The sequence below is a fragment of the Sus scrofa genome, chromosome 8 (assembly GCF_054392235.1).
Source record: "Sus scrofa isolate SSC_HxYL_T2T_F1_AM1 chromosome 8, Sscrofa_HxYL_maternal_Yorkshire_Landrace_v2.0, whole genome shotgun sequence".
NCBI classification, from domain to species: Eukaryota; Metazoa; Chordata; class Mammalia; order Artiodactyla; family Suidae; genus Sus; species Sus scrofa.
In genome coordinates this window covers 122,608,695-122,625,359 of record NC_139390.1, presented here as the reverse complement: position 1 = coordinate 122,625,359, position 16,665 = coordinate 122,608,695, and the positions used below count along the sequence as shown (strand labels likewise).

The window sequence follows — 16,665 nt, the reverse complement described above, 5'->3', positions numbered from 1 at the left end:
GGGGATACAGGTTCAGTCCCTGGCCTCACTCAGTGGATTAAGGATCCAGCATTGCCATGAGCTGTGCTATAGGCCAGCAGCCGCAGCTCCAATTCAACTCCTAACCTGGGAACTTCCATATGCTGTACATGTGGCCCTAAAAAGCAAACAAACAAACAAAATCCCAAAACTAAAACAACAAAACCTTACTGAATCTTCAGCTCAGGAGGGCTACTCCTAGTGGTGCTATTTGTCCTCTGAGTACTTTATATAAAATTCTAAGTAGGAAAGGACGGAACCTGGAGACCACCTCCAGCCCCCACCTGGTCACTCTTTCCTGTCTGTTGCTGAGTTGAGGCCGATATGAGAAACAAAGGCAGGGACCCTTGGTCAACTCTCTAACTTTTATCCAAGGACGTCAACATAAGCACCTTACTTTTCTATTATTAGTCTAGGTTTGGGATGAACTCTTTCTTTCTTTCCTTTTTGTTCTCTCTTTCTTTTTTTTTTTTTTTTTTTTTTTGCTTTTTAGGGCCACTCTCACAGCATATGGAGGTTACCAGGCTGGGGGTCTAATTGAAGGTGAGGCTGCCGGCCTACATGACAGCCATAACACAGGATTCAAGTGGAGTCTGCAACCTACACCACAGCTCATGGCAACGCCAAATCCTTAACCCACTGAGCAAGGCCAGGGATCGAACTGGCAACCTCATGATTGCTGGTTGGACTCATTTCTGCTGCACCACAACGGGAACTCCATGGGATGAACTTTTCCACTCTCTTCCTTCTTCAGAGGCCTCGGGAACTTCTTAGATTTGACCACAATCTTTGGTCTGGACATCAGTCACCTCCTTTGGCTCTGCTCTTCCTCTTGCACCTGCTGAAAATTCTGTCTCAGGGTCCTCACCTTCCTTTCTGCAAAGGAATTGACATCCCTGCACTAATACAGGCCTGTCCCCATTAGTGTCTCCTGGCCTGGAATGTTTCCGGCCAGTTATCAGGTAACTTGGGCATTTAGCTGCAAGATAGTGAAAAGACTTGCTGTCTAGCTGTGATGTTGATTCCACTTGGAGGTTGACTGCAATTAGCCAGGTTAGAATCTAGTGTCACAGCAGGAAACTTCACATTTACAAATCAGTAGTTTTGAGAAACCTGATGAAATAATGACCAGTTTACCCTGAAAATCTTTGTAGTCTGGAATCCAACTGTCTGAGTAAATGCCATAGTAATTAGATAATTATCCTAACCCTGTGGTTGCCAGGGCCTTCTGCCAACATCCTCTTTTCCCACTTGCTGCAATTTCTATCTCACAAGCCTTCCCTTCTCAGTTGCAGCACTTAAATATAAATCTTGACCCGGTTTTTCCCTCTCAGGACATCCCCACTGTGTCTCCACTTCTTAGAGGGCTTTTTTTGAGGGGGCACAACAGTGGCATATGGAGGTTCCTAGGCTAGGGGTCAAATCAGAGCTATAGCCACTGGCCTACACCACAGCCATAGCAATGCCAAATCCAAGCCAGGTCTGCAACCTACACCACAGCTCAAGGCAACGCTGGATCCTTAACCCACTGAGGATTAAACCCTCATGGACACTATGTCAGGTTCATTACCTCTGAGCCACAATGAGAACTCCTGTCCGTGCTCACTTTTAAAGGTCTGCACAATACCTAAGAATGTTTGGTTATTCCTCTCTGTGACCAGGTTTAGGCTGAGTGTCCCAAGGCTCATTAAACAAAGAACCATAAACAGGGATTTCCCAAGTGAAAACCGTGAGGGAAGTGTAGTCTTTGTCAGCAAATCTTCCAGGTATACTAAGAGCAAAAATGAGGATGACAGTTTGTCTTCGTAGATAAAATTAAGCAGGAAATTACAAAATATCCACTTAAGGTGATATTTTGAACAACCAGATGAGATGATTTTAAATTTTTTTTCTTCAAACCACTTTTGATCTCCTCATACTTGTTATCCAGAGTCCAGTAAAGAACATGTATTGATGACTCCCACAGAGAAAAGAGATCATTTGAATTGTAGTGATTCAATTCAATTCAAATTGTCAAACTCTTATCAAGTAACTAGGTATGAGCCTTGCACTGTATTAGGCACAGTGGGTTATTTAAATAACTCACAAAGGGAAAGTAAGCTGGTACAACCACTATGGAGATCAATATGGAGCTACCTCAGAAATCTATATGTAGAACTACCATATGACCCAGCAATCCCACTCTTGGGTATATATCCAGACAAAACTTTCCTTAAAAAAGACACATGCACCCTCATGTTCATTGCAGCTCTATTCACAATAGCCAAGACATGGAGACAACCCAAATGTCCATTAACAGATGATTGGATTCTGAAGATGTGGTATATATACACAATGGAATACTACTCAGCCATTAAAAAGAATGACATAATGCCATTTGCAGCAACATGGATGGAACTAGAGACTTTCACACTAAGTGAAGTAATTCAGAAAGAGAAAGACAAATACCATATGATATCCTTATATCTGTAATATAATATACAGCACAAATGAACCTTTCCACAGAAAAGAAAATCATGGACTTGCAGAATAGACTTGTGGTTGACAAGGGGGAGGGGGAGGGGGAGGGAGTGGGGTGGTTGCGGAGCTTGGGGTTAATAGACACAAACTATTGTCTTTGGAATGGATTAGCAATGAGATCCTGCTGTGTAGCACTGGGAACTTTGTCTAGTCACTTATGCTGGAGCATGATAATGTGCAAAAATAGAATGTGTACATGTATGTGTAATTGGGTCACCATGCTACACAGTAGAAAAAATTGTATTGGAAAATAACTACTAAAAAATAATAAAAAAGCTAAAATACTTGGTGAGAAAAATAAATAAATAAATAAATAAATAAATAAATAAATAACTCACAAAGACAAATGTCATGGAAGAACTCACATTTTTTCCATAAAGACAGATAAATTAATAAATATAATTATATATACATAAATCCCACATATGTGATATATATAATATCATAGGCTTCAATATAAGCATTAAGTAATACAGAACAAGAGTCATGGAAGCATAGGAGAGGGAGAGGTTAATTCCAACCAAGGGAGTAGGAAAGTGAGATTCTGGCTAGAAGTAAAGAGAAGTGTATTGTCCCCTGTTGGTTATAGGTAACAAATAAAATTCCAACTACCTTGAATTTTAAAAAGCAGTTTATCACTTTCTGTCATCAAGATGCCTTGCTCTAGGCAAGGGAGACCCAGAAGCTAACATGACAGTGTCAGGCTTAGCTTCTCTCTCTGGGTTGACTTTACAACAGTCAAGTTCTCCAAAAGACAACTGCTGAAGACAGAAACTTACATACTTAGGGCTGACAATCCAGTCCCTTCTATTTCCCAACAACCACTTACTAAAAAAATCAGTGAAGGGGAGTTCCCTTCGTGGCTTGGTGGTTTACTATCCCGACAAATATCCATGAGGATGCTGGTTCAATCTCTGGCCTTGCTCAGTGGGTTAAGGATCCAGCATTCCCGTGAGCTGTGGTGTAAGTCACAGATGTGGCTCGGATCCTGAGTTGCTGGCTTTAGTGTAGGCTGGCAGCTGCAGCTCTGATTCAGCCCCTAGCCTGGGAGCCTCCATATGCCTCAGGCGCAGACCTAAAAAGACAAAAAAAAAAAAAAAAAAAAAAAAAAATCGGTGAAGATTTTCATTGGCTGTGCCTAAGAAGCTGCCATCCTAGGCCAATTGCTGTGGCCAGCTGGGTCACACGCCCACTGTAGCGCAGGGGAGGGGGAGCAGGCACCACGACTGACAATTCCACCAGATCAGTTAGAGCAGTGTTGCTGTGACTTCTCCCCAAAAAGCAGCAGAAAGGACAGAGAGATGTGCAAAACTACTGGACAAATAGTACCATTACCATATTCCACTTTAGCTGGGTAGAATGTTGTAAAGTAATAGGAGGGCAAAGCATTTGAGAGCTTGGGTTAGGATTTGGGTGCAGGGGAAAATACAAGGAAAGCTTTGTAAACAGTGAATATAAGATGCTTATGGCAACAAAGTAATTCTATACCAGTGATTATAGTCTCTGAATTGATAACATTTTATAAGTGTTTTCTTTTACTTAGACATGTATGCCTGGGGAGTTTTGCATACATGCAACTGTAAGTTCAGCAATTACTTAAATGCAATGGAAATTTGCTATCTAAGGTATATCCTCTGAATATTTTTGTGAAACAAAGAATTATATTGTCACTCAAAATGCTGAACTTTAATTTTTCTGTTTTGTATGTTTGAGTTATTAAATATTGACTTTGCCCAGATAATATATACCTAGACTAAGTCTTTTTACAAAAAATGAACTTTATTTTATTTAAAAAATAATTCAACCTAAGCTATGGAGCATTGCACATTTCTAGTAAACAATTAATAAATGTATATAAATACTTCCTTCCATTTACACCAATAATTATAAAATTGTCTGCCTGTTTTAAAAGCCTGGACTAGATAACTCTTTGCTCCTTGGCAAAGCAGTGACTGAATGTGAATTCATTTTATGATTCATAGAATCCCCATGGGCCTGTGGTGATACAGGTGATTGAAACTAGGCCAATTGATGTTTTTAATCCTTTCTGTCCTTCAAAAAGGAAAGAAATCAAAACCTATGTTTTTGTTACTTAGTATTTGTTGCATTGAGTGAGGTAAGATTATAGATAGAATACAAAATTAGATCCTTGCTAAATGAATTAAAATCTAAATTAGCCAGACATGCAGGATTCTGACCTTGAAAAATAAATTGTAGAAGTGACAACTTACTGAAAAATCCAGGAATAAACCCAAAAAAGCCAAACAGAGATGGCAAAGTATTCTGTTTTTAGTAATTGTTGATAATGGACTAAAAGGTCAATTTCCAGTTTCAGCTCTGTCTTGAAGTTCATAATTCTGGGCTTGGTATCTCTCTTCACTCTGCATCAGTTTCCCTATCTTCAAACTGGTTCCTATTTTACAGAGAAATTGGAATGATGTATGAAATAACAAATATGAAGCACTATAATTTCCTCAGAATGAAGTTTCCACAATAAAATGAAATAATAATAGGGTATATTATATGAAATTCTTGCACATAAAGCAAATAAATTAGGGATGAAACTTTAGAGGAATTCATCTCACAGTATTATTCTTCAAAAAAAATTAAAGTAGCACACCTAAAATAAGTCAATTTACAAAAAAATTTGATTCATACATAACTTTGTAAAACATGGTTTGCACCATACAAAGTTACACTTCTGTGCTGTAATTAATAACCAATACATGTAGAAAAAGTAATGTGTTATAATCTGTGATACTCAGAAATATGTGACATTTGAGCCATTCAATATTATGATTAGGATTTCCCATTGTAGCTCAGTGGGTTAAGAATCCGACAGTAATCCACGAGGTTGTGGGTTCAACACTTGGCCTCACTCAGTGGGTTAAGGATCTGGCATTGCCATGAACTATGGAGCAGGTCACAGATACAGCTCAAGTCTGGCATTGCTATGGCTGTGGTGTAGGCCAGTAGCTGCAGCTTCGATTTGATCCATAGCCTGGGGACTTCCATATGCTGCAGATGCGTCTCAGAAAAAAAAAAAAAAAGCAACCCCCCCCAAACAAAAAACAAAACAAAATTATGCTTAACAAAAAGAGCACTATAACAGTTATCTGTCTTTGAGATATTTTGTATAATACTAAATACACTTTCTAACGTAGAAATTAAAAGTTTTGAAAACCTACATATCTCAGGCTGAAGGCCATGTGTGCCCTATCCTGTTAGAGTGAGCACTTAACAAGGAAACATTTCCTGCGATTCTAGGCTAAAGACCCTGAGAGTTTGTAATGATTTCATTATTACTCATGAAGTATGGAGACAGATAATTTCAGAATACATTTAAAAATTGAAAAGTTGTGTAACTCTATATGGAAATAAACCCACCTCATGCAATCACACAGAATTTGCTTACAAATGAGGCTGGGGGTTTTCCTGAGGACCAGACTATGATAGGAAGGCGGGGATAGGAAGGTGACTTAAAGATCCAGCCAGACTATATTGCATTAGAAGTAACTGACATAGTCACAAAATTTTTAATAAGGTGCAATGTGAAATATTGCTTCCATATTTAATAATAGAACATCCTGATCAAAATAATAGCCATGTCCGAAAGGGGAAACACCATCAAGAATGGCGTCAATGTTAAAAAATGATGGGATAGGAGTTCCCTTCATGGCTCAGCAGTTAACAAACATGACTAGGATCCATGAGGATATCGGTTTCCATCTCTAGGCTTGCCCGGTGAGTTAAGGATCTGGCATTGCTGAGCTGTGGTGTAGGTCAAAGATGAAGCTCAGATCCTGCATTGCTGGGGCTGTGGAATAGGCTGTAGGTGCCATTCAACCCCTAGCCTGGGAACTTCCATGTGCCTTGGGCGCAGCCCCAAAAAGAAAAAAAAAAAAAAAAAAGGATAAAAAATGAAGACTTGTCTTCCTCCTCCCCACTAAGTAGACTTAACACACTTGAAGAAAATGATGCTAAGAGCATAAAAAAGTTGCAGTTATTAGCCTTCATCTCCAGAAATCTTCCCGATCTGTCTCCTATCTTCTACTCCTTGTTCCCAATTTCTCTTAATTTCTTAGCCCTTTTTTTCTGATTCCTAGTTGAATTCCTTGTCTCTCTCTCATCCCTAATTTTGCCACCTTCATTTGGGACCTGTAACTCTGCTTTTCCTCTTTGAAGCTTTCCATGACTTGATTATTGATGACTTGGTTATCCACTTATGACCTCATGCACAATAAGCCACGCATAAAAGGCACCTGCTCCTATTCGCTGTGGTAGCTGGGGGAGCCTGGACCAAGCTGTTCATGACCCAGCTAGAGACTGGTTATGAAAGGAGATCTGACTCAAGCTCAAAAGAACGAGCTTGAGTAAGATCCAGCAAACTCGGGGCACAGATCTCACCATACTCTTCTTAACAGCTTAGGGGAGTTGGCCATCTGTCGATTAATCATTCAATGCCTGTGACAGAATTTGACCTCTATTACAATTATTGGCATAGAACTTCAGGAATTATTTAGCAAAAGTATTGATGAATGAATAAATAAATTCTTATAAGTGTTGCCGAAACTTGGCCTCTATCTACTAATGCCTTAAAGACTGCACTCCCCACTGGGAAGAAGTGCAGGGAGTTTTATCATAAAAAGGAGGAAAACAGGTTTTCAGATAGGAATCAGGATTGGGACAAACATGCATTCTTCTTTCTTTGGGGGCATCTTAGTCATCAAAGGTGATGTCAGGGGACCTTGGCAGGATCATGATGGGTGTCTTCTGGGTTATTGGCTAGAATAACAGTACTTGCAAAAACAGCATATTGATCAGATATTAGAACAAACCAAGAAAGTTCCTGAAAACATCATGTGCTAATCATCTTTATCCTACAGGCAATTGTGCTCAGGGTGCCTAATCTTTAGCTTATGGGTGATTGTGTTTAGGGTACCATCAAGCCAGGGAGAAGGACAAGGAAGAACTCTAAACTGCTCAGTTTTAAAGTACTCATTTCTACAAGGAATATAAGTTTTCTCTTAAGTGTTTAAGATGCCCATATTATTATGTGTATCCATTGAGAGGGACCCAGTTTCTTGCCCCAAGGCTGTACTATTGTTTTTTGACTGTTCCTCTCTTGTCTTTGCATCTCCTTCCTTCCCTGATCAGCAAGGGTCTGAACCTGTCCCTAGGCACTCAGGGAAGGCTCTGGAAGCTGAATGAGGCCCATTTCCTAAAAACAAGAATTGGGGAACATAGAAAGGCTTTTGTGCCCAGGAGCCTCACAGGGCCCTGCTCGGTTACATAAGTACCAGCTATAAGATCCAGAAAGGATTACACTGGGTTTTGAGGGTATGCATGAAGTTATAAAATATGACGAATCTTTGATTAGTAGAACATGTTTGGTGAAGACTTCCATTCACAATTCTTTTAAGAAAAAAAAGCAGGAAACAACTCAGCAAATTTACTTGTCATCATTTTGAAAACATCTGTGGTTTAAAACAGCTTTGAAAATAGTCACTTGCCTAGAGTAAGGTCTGACTTCTGCTGTGTAAGCAGTAAAGTGTTCTAAATTCACACACTCTAATACATACCCTCATAGAGGGTTAATAAAACACCAACTAAGTGGTCCAAATCTTCTTCACACTCTGATTCTTATAGGAACATAGATGTACACTCAACTTATTAAAACTCCATCAAAATAAAGAAAAAGACAGAGGTAACAGATGCACCATCCCAATTTCTCGCATGAAAAACTACACCTTTGCTCTGGAAATCCCAAATAAGAACGTTTACAGAAACGGTTGATGGAAGCAGCATGGGCTAGCATCTAAAACCCTTGCTGTTGAGCAGGAGAAAACATCCTAAATGCTATGTGTCTCGCTCCATCAGCTGGTGCTGTGTTTGTGTTTCTCCAGATTGATCGGCTGGATGTGGATAGCTTATTTAGCAACATTGAATCCGTGCATCAGATATCAGCCAAGCTGCTGTCATTGTTGGAAGAGGCCACAACAGACGTGGAACCGGCCATGCAAGTAATCGGTATGTTTATTCTCCTCTCCAGTTCAGCGATACAACAGGAAATAATATTTTAATAGCCTCCCTTTGCTTTGGTTTTATGTTTCTGACTCACCAAGCTTCCCAGGAGATATATAAATGCTAAACCCATTTTCAGGCTCATTGTAATTACACAAACTTGGTATTTATTTTCAAATGGGTTTATATCCATTTGCTAAAGTCCCTCAGTAGCACTAAGCACACCATTTGCTTTTTAATTTCCAATCTTTCAACCTCTTTGCCTTCCAGATGTTCCCTCATTTGGTTTTATGGCTAACACTTACTTGATTCTTAAAGAATTAAACATTTAAATACTTTAATAGTTTTACTGATTTTTGTCACAATGCTTTTAGATCTTATGCCTAGAAATCCATTGATTTTTGGATTGTAACTTTTTGCACAGAAAGTTTACATGATTATTAAAAATGCTTAACAGCTACTTTTCCCATCCTTTTCCTTTTTTTGGTCTATATTATTTGCTTTCCAAATATGTTTCTACTCTCATACAGGCATAGATTATTTTCTTACTCTGATAAGATTTTGCAGAAAATACAGAGAGATCACCAGAAAAGTGTCGAGTCTAATTTTTGTTCTATTTTCTCATTGGCCATTTATTTATTTATTCACCCAAATGAATATCTATTAAGCAGCAGCATGTGCAATGATTCTTGGGAGTTTCAAAGGGAATACTGTGCTGTGAACTCCTTGAAGGCAGTGCCACATTCAGGATATCACATACACAGGGCCATGAAGGCTAAGAATTCTTTAAATGTTGTAATCATTTTTCCGTTTGTATAGTATAAAGCGCAAGATATGCTCATTACAAAATATTAAGACGATTCAGGAATACACAGAGTAATTCAACCCTCCAGGGTGACTAACATCCCCTTTGATTATGGATCCTTTCTTTGAGACACTCACAGAGTCACCAACACACACATTTTATACCTTTTGCATGTGTGTGTGTGTGTGTGTGTGTGTGTGTTTAGAGTCACACCCTCAGCATATGGAGGTTCCCAGGCTAGAGGTCAAATTGGATTTGTAACCAATGGCCTAAGCCACAGCCACAGCCACAGCAATGCCAGATCCAAGCCGCATCTGCAACCTATACCATAGCTCACAGCCAGATCCTTAACCCACTGAGGGAGGCCAGGGATCGAACCTGCATTCTCATGGATGCTAATCAGATTCATTTCTGCTGAGCCACCATGGGAACTCCTCACATCTTATATCTTTATTCATCCTCATTATGTTTTTGTTAATGGGAATCAGATTATAAAAATGGCATGAAATTGCTTTTGCTTAGTATTTAAAAAAAACACAAAATTTAATAAGCAAGGCTGATCTTATACAAAGGTGAAATGACTGGGCTATTTGCAGTATTTTACATATCAAGAGGCCAGCCCACTCAAAAAGATTCTCCCACAGATAAGTTTAAATTCAGTCATTTCCTGTGATTAAATGTGCTAAACGTGTGTGTCCCTCCAAAATGTGTATGTTAAAGCCCTATCCCCCAACTGGATGGTATTAGGAGGTGAGCCCTTTGGGAAGTAATTTAGGTTTAGATGAAGTAGTGAGGGGGTTGACCCATGATGGAAATAGTGTCCTTATAAGGAGAGAAAGAGAGACCAGAGTGCCTTCTCCACCATGTGCAGAAGACAGCCACCTGCGAGCTGGGAAAGAATGCCTCTCCAGGAACCGAATCTGCGGGCACCCTGATCTTGGACTTTCAAGTCTCCAGAACTGTGAGAAATGAATGTCTGTTGCTTAAGCCACCCGATCTATGTCATTTTGTTATGGCAGCCCAAGCTGACTAATACAGTTTCCAGTACATTGTAAAAGTATTTTCCAAAGGAAGGACTTTATTCATTATCACTTTAGTGTGGATTCATTGGCCATTCATTTACTTATTCACTCAATGATTACTTATTAAGCAGCACATGCAATGATTAAGGTGTTGTGTGGCATTGGTGGGTATCAAAAGATGAAAGAGATCATCTGGGTCCTTCAAAAGCTGGCAAATAGCCCCTTGAATGGAAGATAATGATCTGATACAAAAACAGAGTATTTTCTACACTATTGCTGAACTTCAGGGGTTAAAGAGAATATTTCTAGATGGGTAACAGAGAAGAATTCTTGAAGCTGTTGCCTGGGATTAAAGGTATAGGTCAGATTTCAGCAAGTAAGGTGCAGGTTGGGAAGACTAAGTGGAAGTAACAGCATGAACAAAACCATGCATACAAGTGCCAGTTGTGTTTAGGAAATGGTGAGTGACTATGAGAAGCTGGAGTGAAGGATTCGTGTAAGGGAGGATTGAAAAATGAATCTGTAAGTATAGAAATAGGGACAGGCTGTACTTGGAATCAAGTCTGGAATTTACTCTGCAGGCAATGAGGAGCCATTAAAGGATTTCTCAGCAAGGATTTTTCCTTTCCCTGGAGAAAGGCAACTATGGTAGTTATGAAGAGAATGGATAGAAGGAGAAAATGAGTCCTAGAGCAATAAATATGTCATAGATAATTTAGCCATATGGTAATAAGCATCTAGGCTAAGGTAGATACTGTGAGAATAGAAAATTGGGGTCAGATTCAAGAGAATTGGGGAAAAAAGCATAAGCAAAATACAGGCATTGTTTGCATTTTCTGGAGTCAAAACAATTCCAGGTCTAAAGAGTCCACACATCCTGGTTTGCCTAGAACATCCTAGTTTTACCTATTGTTCAAGCATTCAGTCCAGTTTAGCATTTGTCCTGGATTTTCTCCTTTTTAAAGGACAGTCATTATTAATAGTTGCATCACAAGAGATTTGGTAAGCCACCTATATCATACTTCAATTTCTGACATGGCCTCTCTTGGTAGAGCATAAGAGGCAGGTGCATTTGACAGAGTTCTCACATGGTAAACACTGAAAGAGAGCCCATCTCTTCTTTTCCAACCTTTTATAGTCTTTATACTTACATTTTCCTTTGAAGTACAGCATATGGGATATTGACTGATAAGATGATGATGTTTGGACATGAGCAGCTAGTAACAGCTAACTTCTTCCTGCTCTGAGGGTGGTAGGAGATGTATTTGATGACACAAATCCTGCTGTCAGTAGTGTAGCAGCTAGTTGTGTCATGACCCATGCTGGGTGGCTCATGCCGTGACTGGTGGTAGCAGGAAGACACCAGGATGACATTCAATGGGTTTAGTAGGAATTATAGATTCATTGTAAGAGACCTATGTATGGGAAGCAGAGGATGAGCTGTCGTGATACCGAATATCTAGATACTATTGCTACAGTAGTTTGGTTATTTATTCTATGATATAAATCTATCACCTTTTTATTGCTTAGTTATGCTATTTTATTTTGAAATAAAGTCTCTCAAAAATAAGGTTTTAATTCATACATGTTTAATAAAAATTAAGTATTGGTTTTCTGTTTCTCAAAAAAGTTGATGGTTAACATATAACATATAAAATATCATTTACCATTGGGTCTTTAATCCTGTCTCTGCCCCATAAGACAATCAGAAGACAGAAATCTGCTGAAAAAGCAGCAACATCTACATCAAAAGCTAGTCATTATTTTGAAAATATCATGCCTATTATTTAAAAAATTGAGTTGCCCCTCAGTATCCAGAGGAAATGGTTCCAGGACCCTCTTGGCTATCAAAATCCTCAGATGCTCAAGTCCCTTATATAAATGGCACAGTATTTGCATCTAATCTTTGTACATCCTCCCATATACTTACACCATCTCTAAACTACTTAGAATACCTAATACAATTTAAGTACTATATAAATTGTTGCCTATGCTTGAAAGTTCAAGTTTTGCTTTTTGGAACTTTCTGGGTTTGGTTTTTTTTTTTTTCCTGAATATTTTCAACTGGAGGTTGGTTGAATCTATGGATTTGGAATATATAGATATGGAGGGCCAACTGTGCTTAGTATGTGGGATTTGGCATTTGCTATCTATGCTTTTGTTCATGCTGCTACTTCCACTTGGAATCATCTTCCCAATCTAAACCCCACTTGTTGAAGTCTGACCTATACCTTTAAGCCTAAGTGCATGTGGCTTAACACATGCAGCTACAAAAGTGTTTCCATATCACTCCATGCAGCATGGTTTCACTGAGGTCAAATGAAAGTTAATTATCCTAAGTTAATTTCTCTCCTTTTTAATTCCTAGTTTCTTTGGGCTTGTGAGAAATGTGAAGCAATGACTATTAATGAATTGATACCATTAGCAAAAGAGTATTGCAAACAGTTAAGTTATGACAGTTTTATGACAGTGTGAACAGATGAATTAAAAAGAATATCAATTTATTCCAATAATGATTCAAAAATGTCTAATCCCATTCAGAGAATCCAAGAAACCTTTTGGAAGCTTATTGTTTGTCAAAGGTGAATTTTCTTACTGTACTCTAAATACTGCTACTGTAACTTTAAAAATCAAACCTGTGAATGTAAATTATAATATTAACACATTTGGGTGGAGCATCACAGTAAACTATGCTTTTACTAAAGTAAGAAATCTATGGAGCAGAAATGTGCTTGGGATTGACTGGGGTGCATATATAATAAAGCTGTGATAGTCTATTAACTGAAATAGTAACTGTAGTAAAATTCACATATAGTTTTACATATACGAAATTAGAATGAAATGCATGTGATATTTGGAGGGTAAAGTTGATATTAATTTAAAAACAATCTTATGCATGACCATGCACAATTTTTTGCTGCTGGTCACGAATCAGCTTTTAGAAATTGCATTTCATTCAAAATCAGTTAGAAGCCCTTAGTTAAGATATTCAATAAACAGAAGGAAAAAGTAACATCACCTTTTAAATCTTTACAATTGTAATTATTGAAAACAAAATTGCAAATGAGAAGATAACTGAAATTTATTCCTATGAAAACAAGGAGTTATCCAAAAAAAGTAAACACTGAGTGTTCATACTGTAGAAAAGATTTAATTCTGAAATTTTAAAATTGTGTTTTGGAAGACTTGACTTATGAAAAGAAGCTTTTGACAGAGCTCTTATTGAATAGGATAAAGTTATATCCTGTACCAGATTTTATAATATCTATATTTTGAAAAATATTCAAAAATCCTAAATCAAAACAATTTATTTCATGAGCTTTATTTTATAAAAGGAGAGAAAAGAATCAAAATAGAGGCAAAAAAATCAATAGCTTTGAAAATATTTCAGCTCAATAATTTGTACATTTTAATATAGAGTCAGATAATCAGAATTTTAATATCTTTCATGTAACAGAATTTCCTTTGAGCTTATTAGATGCCTCTGTCCTAGGAAGAGAGTATTTTAACAATTAGAGACATTATCTTTACATATCTTAGCAGCAAAATAAATAATTCTACTATTGGATTTTAGTACATAGAATAAAATAAATATCAGAGTCCATACTGATATAAATAAATGAAGAGAAAGGAAATCTCTTCCTTACAGTAAATTTTTAAAAATTTATTTTTTTTCTTTTTAATTTTTTTTTTATCTTTTTGCCTTTCTAGGGCTGCTCCCTTGGCACATGGCAGTTCCCAGGCTAGGGGTCTAATCAGAGCTGTAGCTGCTTTCTACTTTTCTGTGGAAAGTTTCATTTGTGCCGTATATTAGATTCCAGATATAAGTGATATCATATGGTATTTGTCTTTCTCTTTCTTTCTGACTTCAGTCAGTATGAGAGTCTCTAGTTTCATCCATGTTGCTGCAAATGGCATTATTTCATTCTTTTTTATGGACAAGTAGTATTCCATTGTGTGTATATACCACATCTTCCAAATCCAATCATCTGTTGATGGACATTTGGGTTGATTCCATGTCTTGGCTATTGTGAATAGTGCTGCAATGAACATGTGGGTGCATGTGTCTTTTTCAAGGAAAGTTTTAACCGAATATATGCCCAAGAGTGGGATTGCTGGGTCATATGGTAGTTCTATGTATAGTCTTCTAAGATAATTCCATACTGTTCTCCGTAGTGGCTGTACCAGCTTACATTCCCATCAACAGTGTAGGAGAATTCACTTTTCTCCACACCCCCTCCAGCATTTGTTATTTGTGGACTTATTAATGATGGCCATTCTGGCTGGTGTGAGGTGGTATCTCGTGGTAGTTTTGATTTGCATTTCTCTAATAATCAGGGATGTTGAGCATTTTTTCATGTGCTTGTTGGCCATCTGTATATTTTCCTTGAAGAAATGTCTATTCAGGTCCTTTGTGGTTGAGTTTTATAAGTTGTTTGCATATTTTAGAAATAGGCCCTTGTCAGTTGCATTGTTTGAAACTATTTTCTCCCATTCTGTAAGTTGTCTTTTTGGTATTTTTAATGGTTTCCTTTTCTGTGCAAAAGCTTGTCAGTTTGATTAGGTCCCATTGGTTTATTTTTGCTTTTATTTCTGTTGCTTTGGGAGACTGACCTGAGAAAACATTTGTAAGGTTGATGTCAGAGAATGTTTTGCCTATGTTCTCTTCCAGGAGTTTGATGGTGTCTTGTCTTATATTTAAGTCTTTCAGCCATTTTGAGTTTATTTTGGTGTGTTTCAGTTTCATTGATTAACATGCAGCTGTCCAGTTTTCCCAGAAATTCTTGCTGAAAAGTCTGTCTTTTTCCCATTTTAAGTTCTTGCTTCCTTTGTCAAAGATTAATTGACCATAGGTGTCTGGGTTTATTTCTGGGTTCTCTATTCTGTTCCATTGGTCTGTACGTCTGTTTTGGTACCAGTACCACACTGTCTTGATTACTCCTTACAGTAAATTTTAATGAATAAATATAAAAGGAAAGAGGGAAATTGAAAATCACCATTAGATAAACACTACAGTCTTAACTATTACAGAAAACATCCGCTGATCGATGCTGGATTTAGTGGGTAAAACTAAATTAACTGCCAAGTATTAACTGCAAAGGGAAAGACGGTAAGTTTTCAGTGAGAAACCAGGCAGAGAACACCTTAACCAAGTGAATGATCTAGGTCAACAGTACCAGGAAATAGCACATATTCACATCATGGACCTTGTAATACAGTCCAATGAGGGGGATACGACATCCCGTCAGTGGTACTTTTGTCCAAAATACGTGCAGTCATGTCTGATCATGAAGAAAACATTAGGCATCAGCAAACTCGAATGAGGGACATTCAACAAAATAACTGATCTTCACTGTTCTAAAATGTCAAGGTCTTTAAAGACAGGGTAAGACTGAGGAGTAGTCATCTTTAAAGATTGCAGAAGACTAAGGAGGAATAATGAATAAATGCACGTGGGAGCCTGGATAGACTCTAGAACAGCAACAAACTATTAGTTTCAAAATTGAAGTAAGGTGTTTAGTTAACAGTATTAAAGCAAATTTCATTTTCTTTTTCTAATTGTACTGCGGTTATGTAAGATGTTAACACTGGGGAAGACAAGTAAGGGATATTTGGAAACTCTCAGTACTTTCCTTTGTTTTTAATGGCTGCACCCGTGGCATATGGAAGTTCACAGGCCAGGGACTGAATCCAAGCCTCAGCTGCAACCTACATTGCAACTGCGGCAACACTGGATCTTTTAACCCACTGCACTAGGCCAGGGATCAAATCCACATCTCTGCAGAGACCTGAGCTACTGCAGTCAGATTCTTAACCCACTGTGCCACAGCAGGAACTCCCTATCAGTGTTATTTTTGCAACTTTCCTATAAGCATTAAATTAATTCAAAATAACAAGTTTAAGATATTACGGCTTGTATAGAAAACTCAATTTATAATGTTCACAATTTCAAGTTTACTAATTATAAACTGCAAAATTGAGGAAGATTATAGAAAATTTATGAAAAAAAATGAAACCAATACAGCCATATTTGAAATAGAAACCAGATTTAAAAATCTTGACTTAAGCAAGCTGTCTAGATAGGAAATAGGTTCTAAATCTTTCGAGATGAGAATAGGAAAAGAGGTTCTTATTTCCACTTAAATTGAAGATCATTTTGTAACGATGAAATAGTGAGCAAGGACAAAACAAGTAAGATAATAACATAGAGTTCAACACACAGGCTTAAATCTCAGGTTGATTTAGGTTTACATCCTGGCTCATCGGTTGCTAGAT

General features: G+C 37.8%; 1 protein-coding gene across 11 annotated transcripts in view; it reads left to right on the top strand.

Annotated features, from left to right (window-relative positions):
- Window positions 1–16,665, top strand: part of ARHGEF38 (Rho guanine nucleotide exchange factor 38) — a 134,117-nt gene that overhangs the window by 57,353 nt on the left and 60,099 nt on the right. For all 11 annotated transcript variants that reach the window (XR_014813252.1, XR_014813251.1, XR_014813253.1 and 8 more), the window contains one exon: window positions 8,445–8,568. Coding sequence is in view for 6 of the 11 variants with exons in the window: in XM_021101708.2 (XP_020957367.1) it covers window positions 8,445–8,568 (124 nt within the window). In the remaining 5 variants the exon portion in view is untranslated. The remainder of the gene's footprint in view (window positions 1–8,444; window positions 8,569–16,665) is intronic.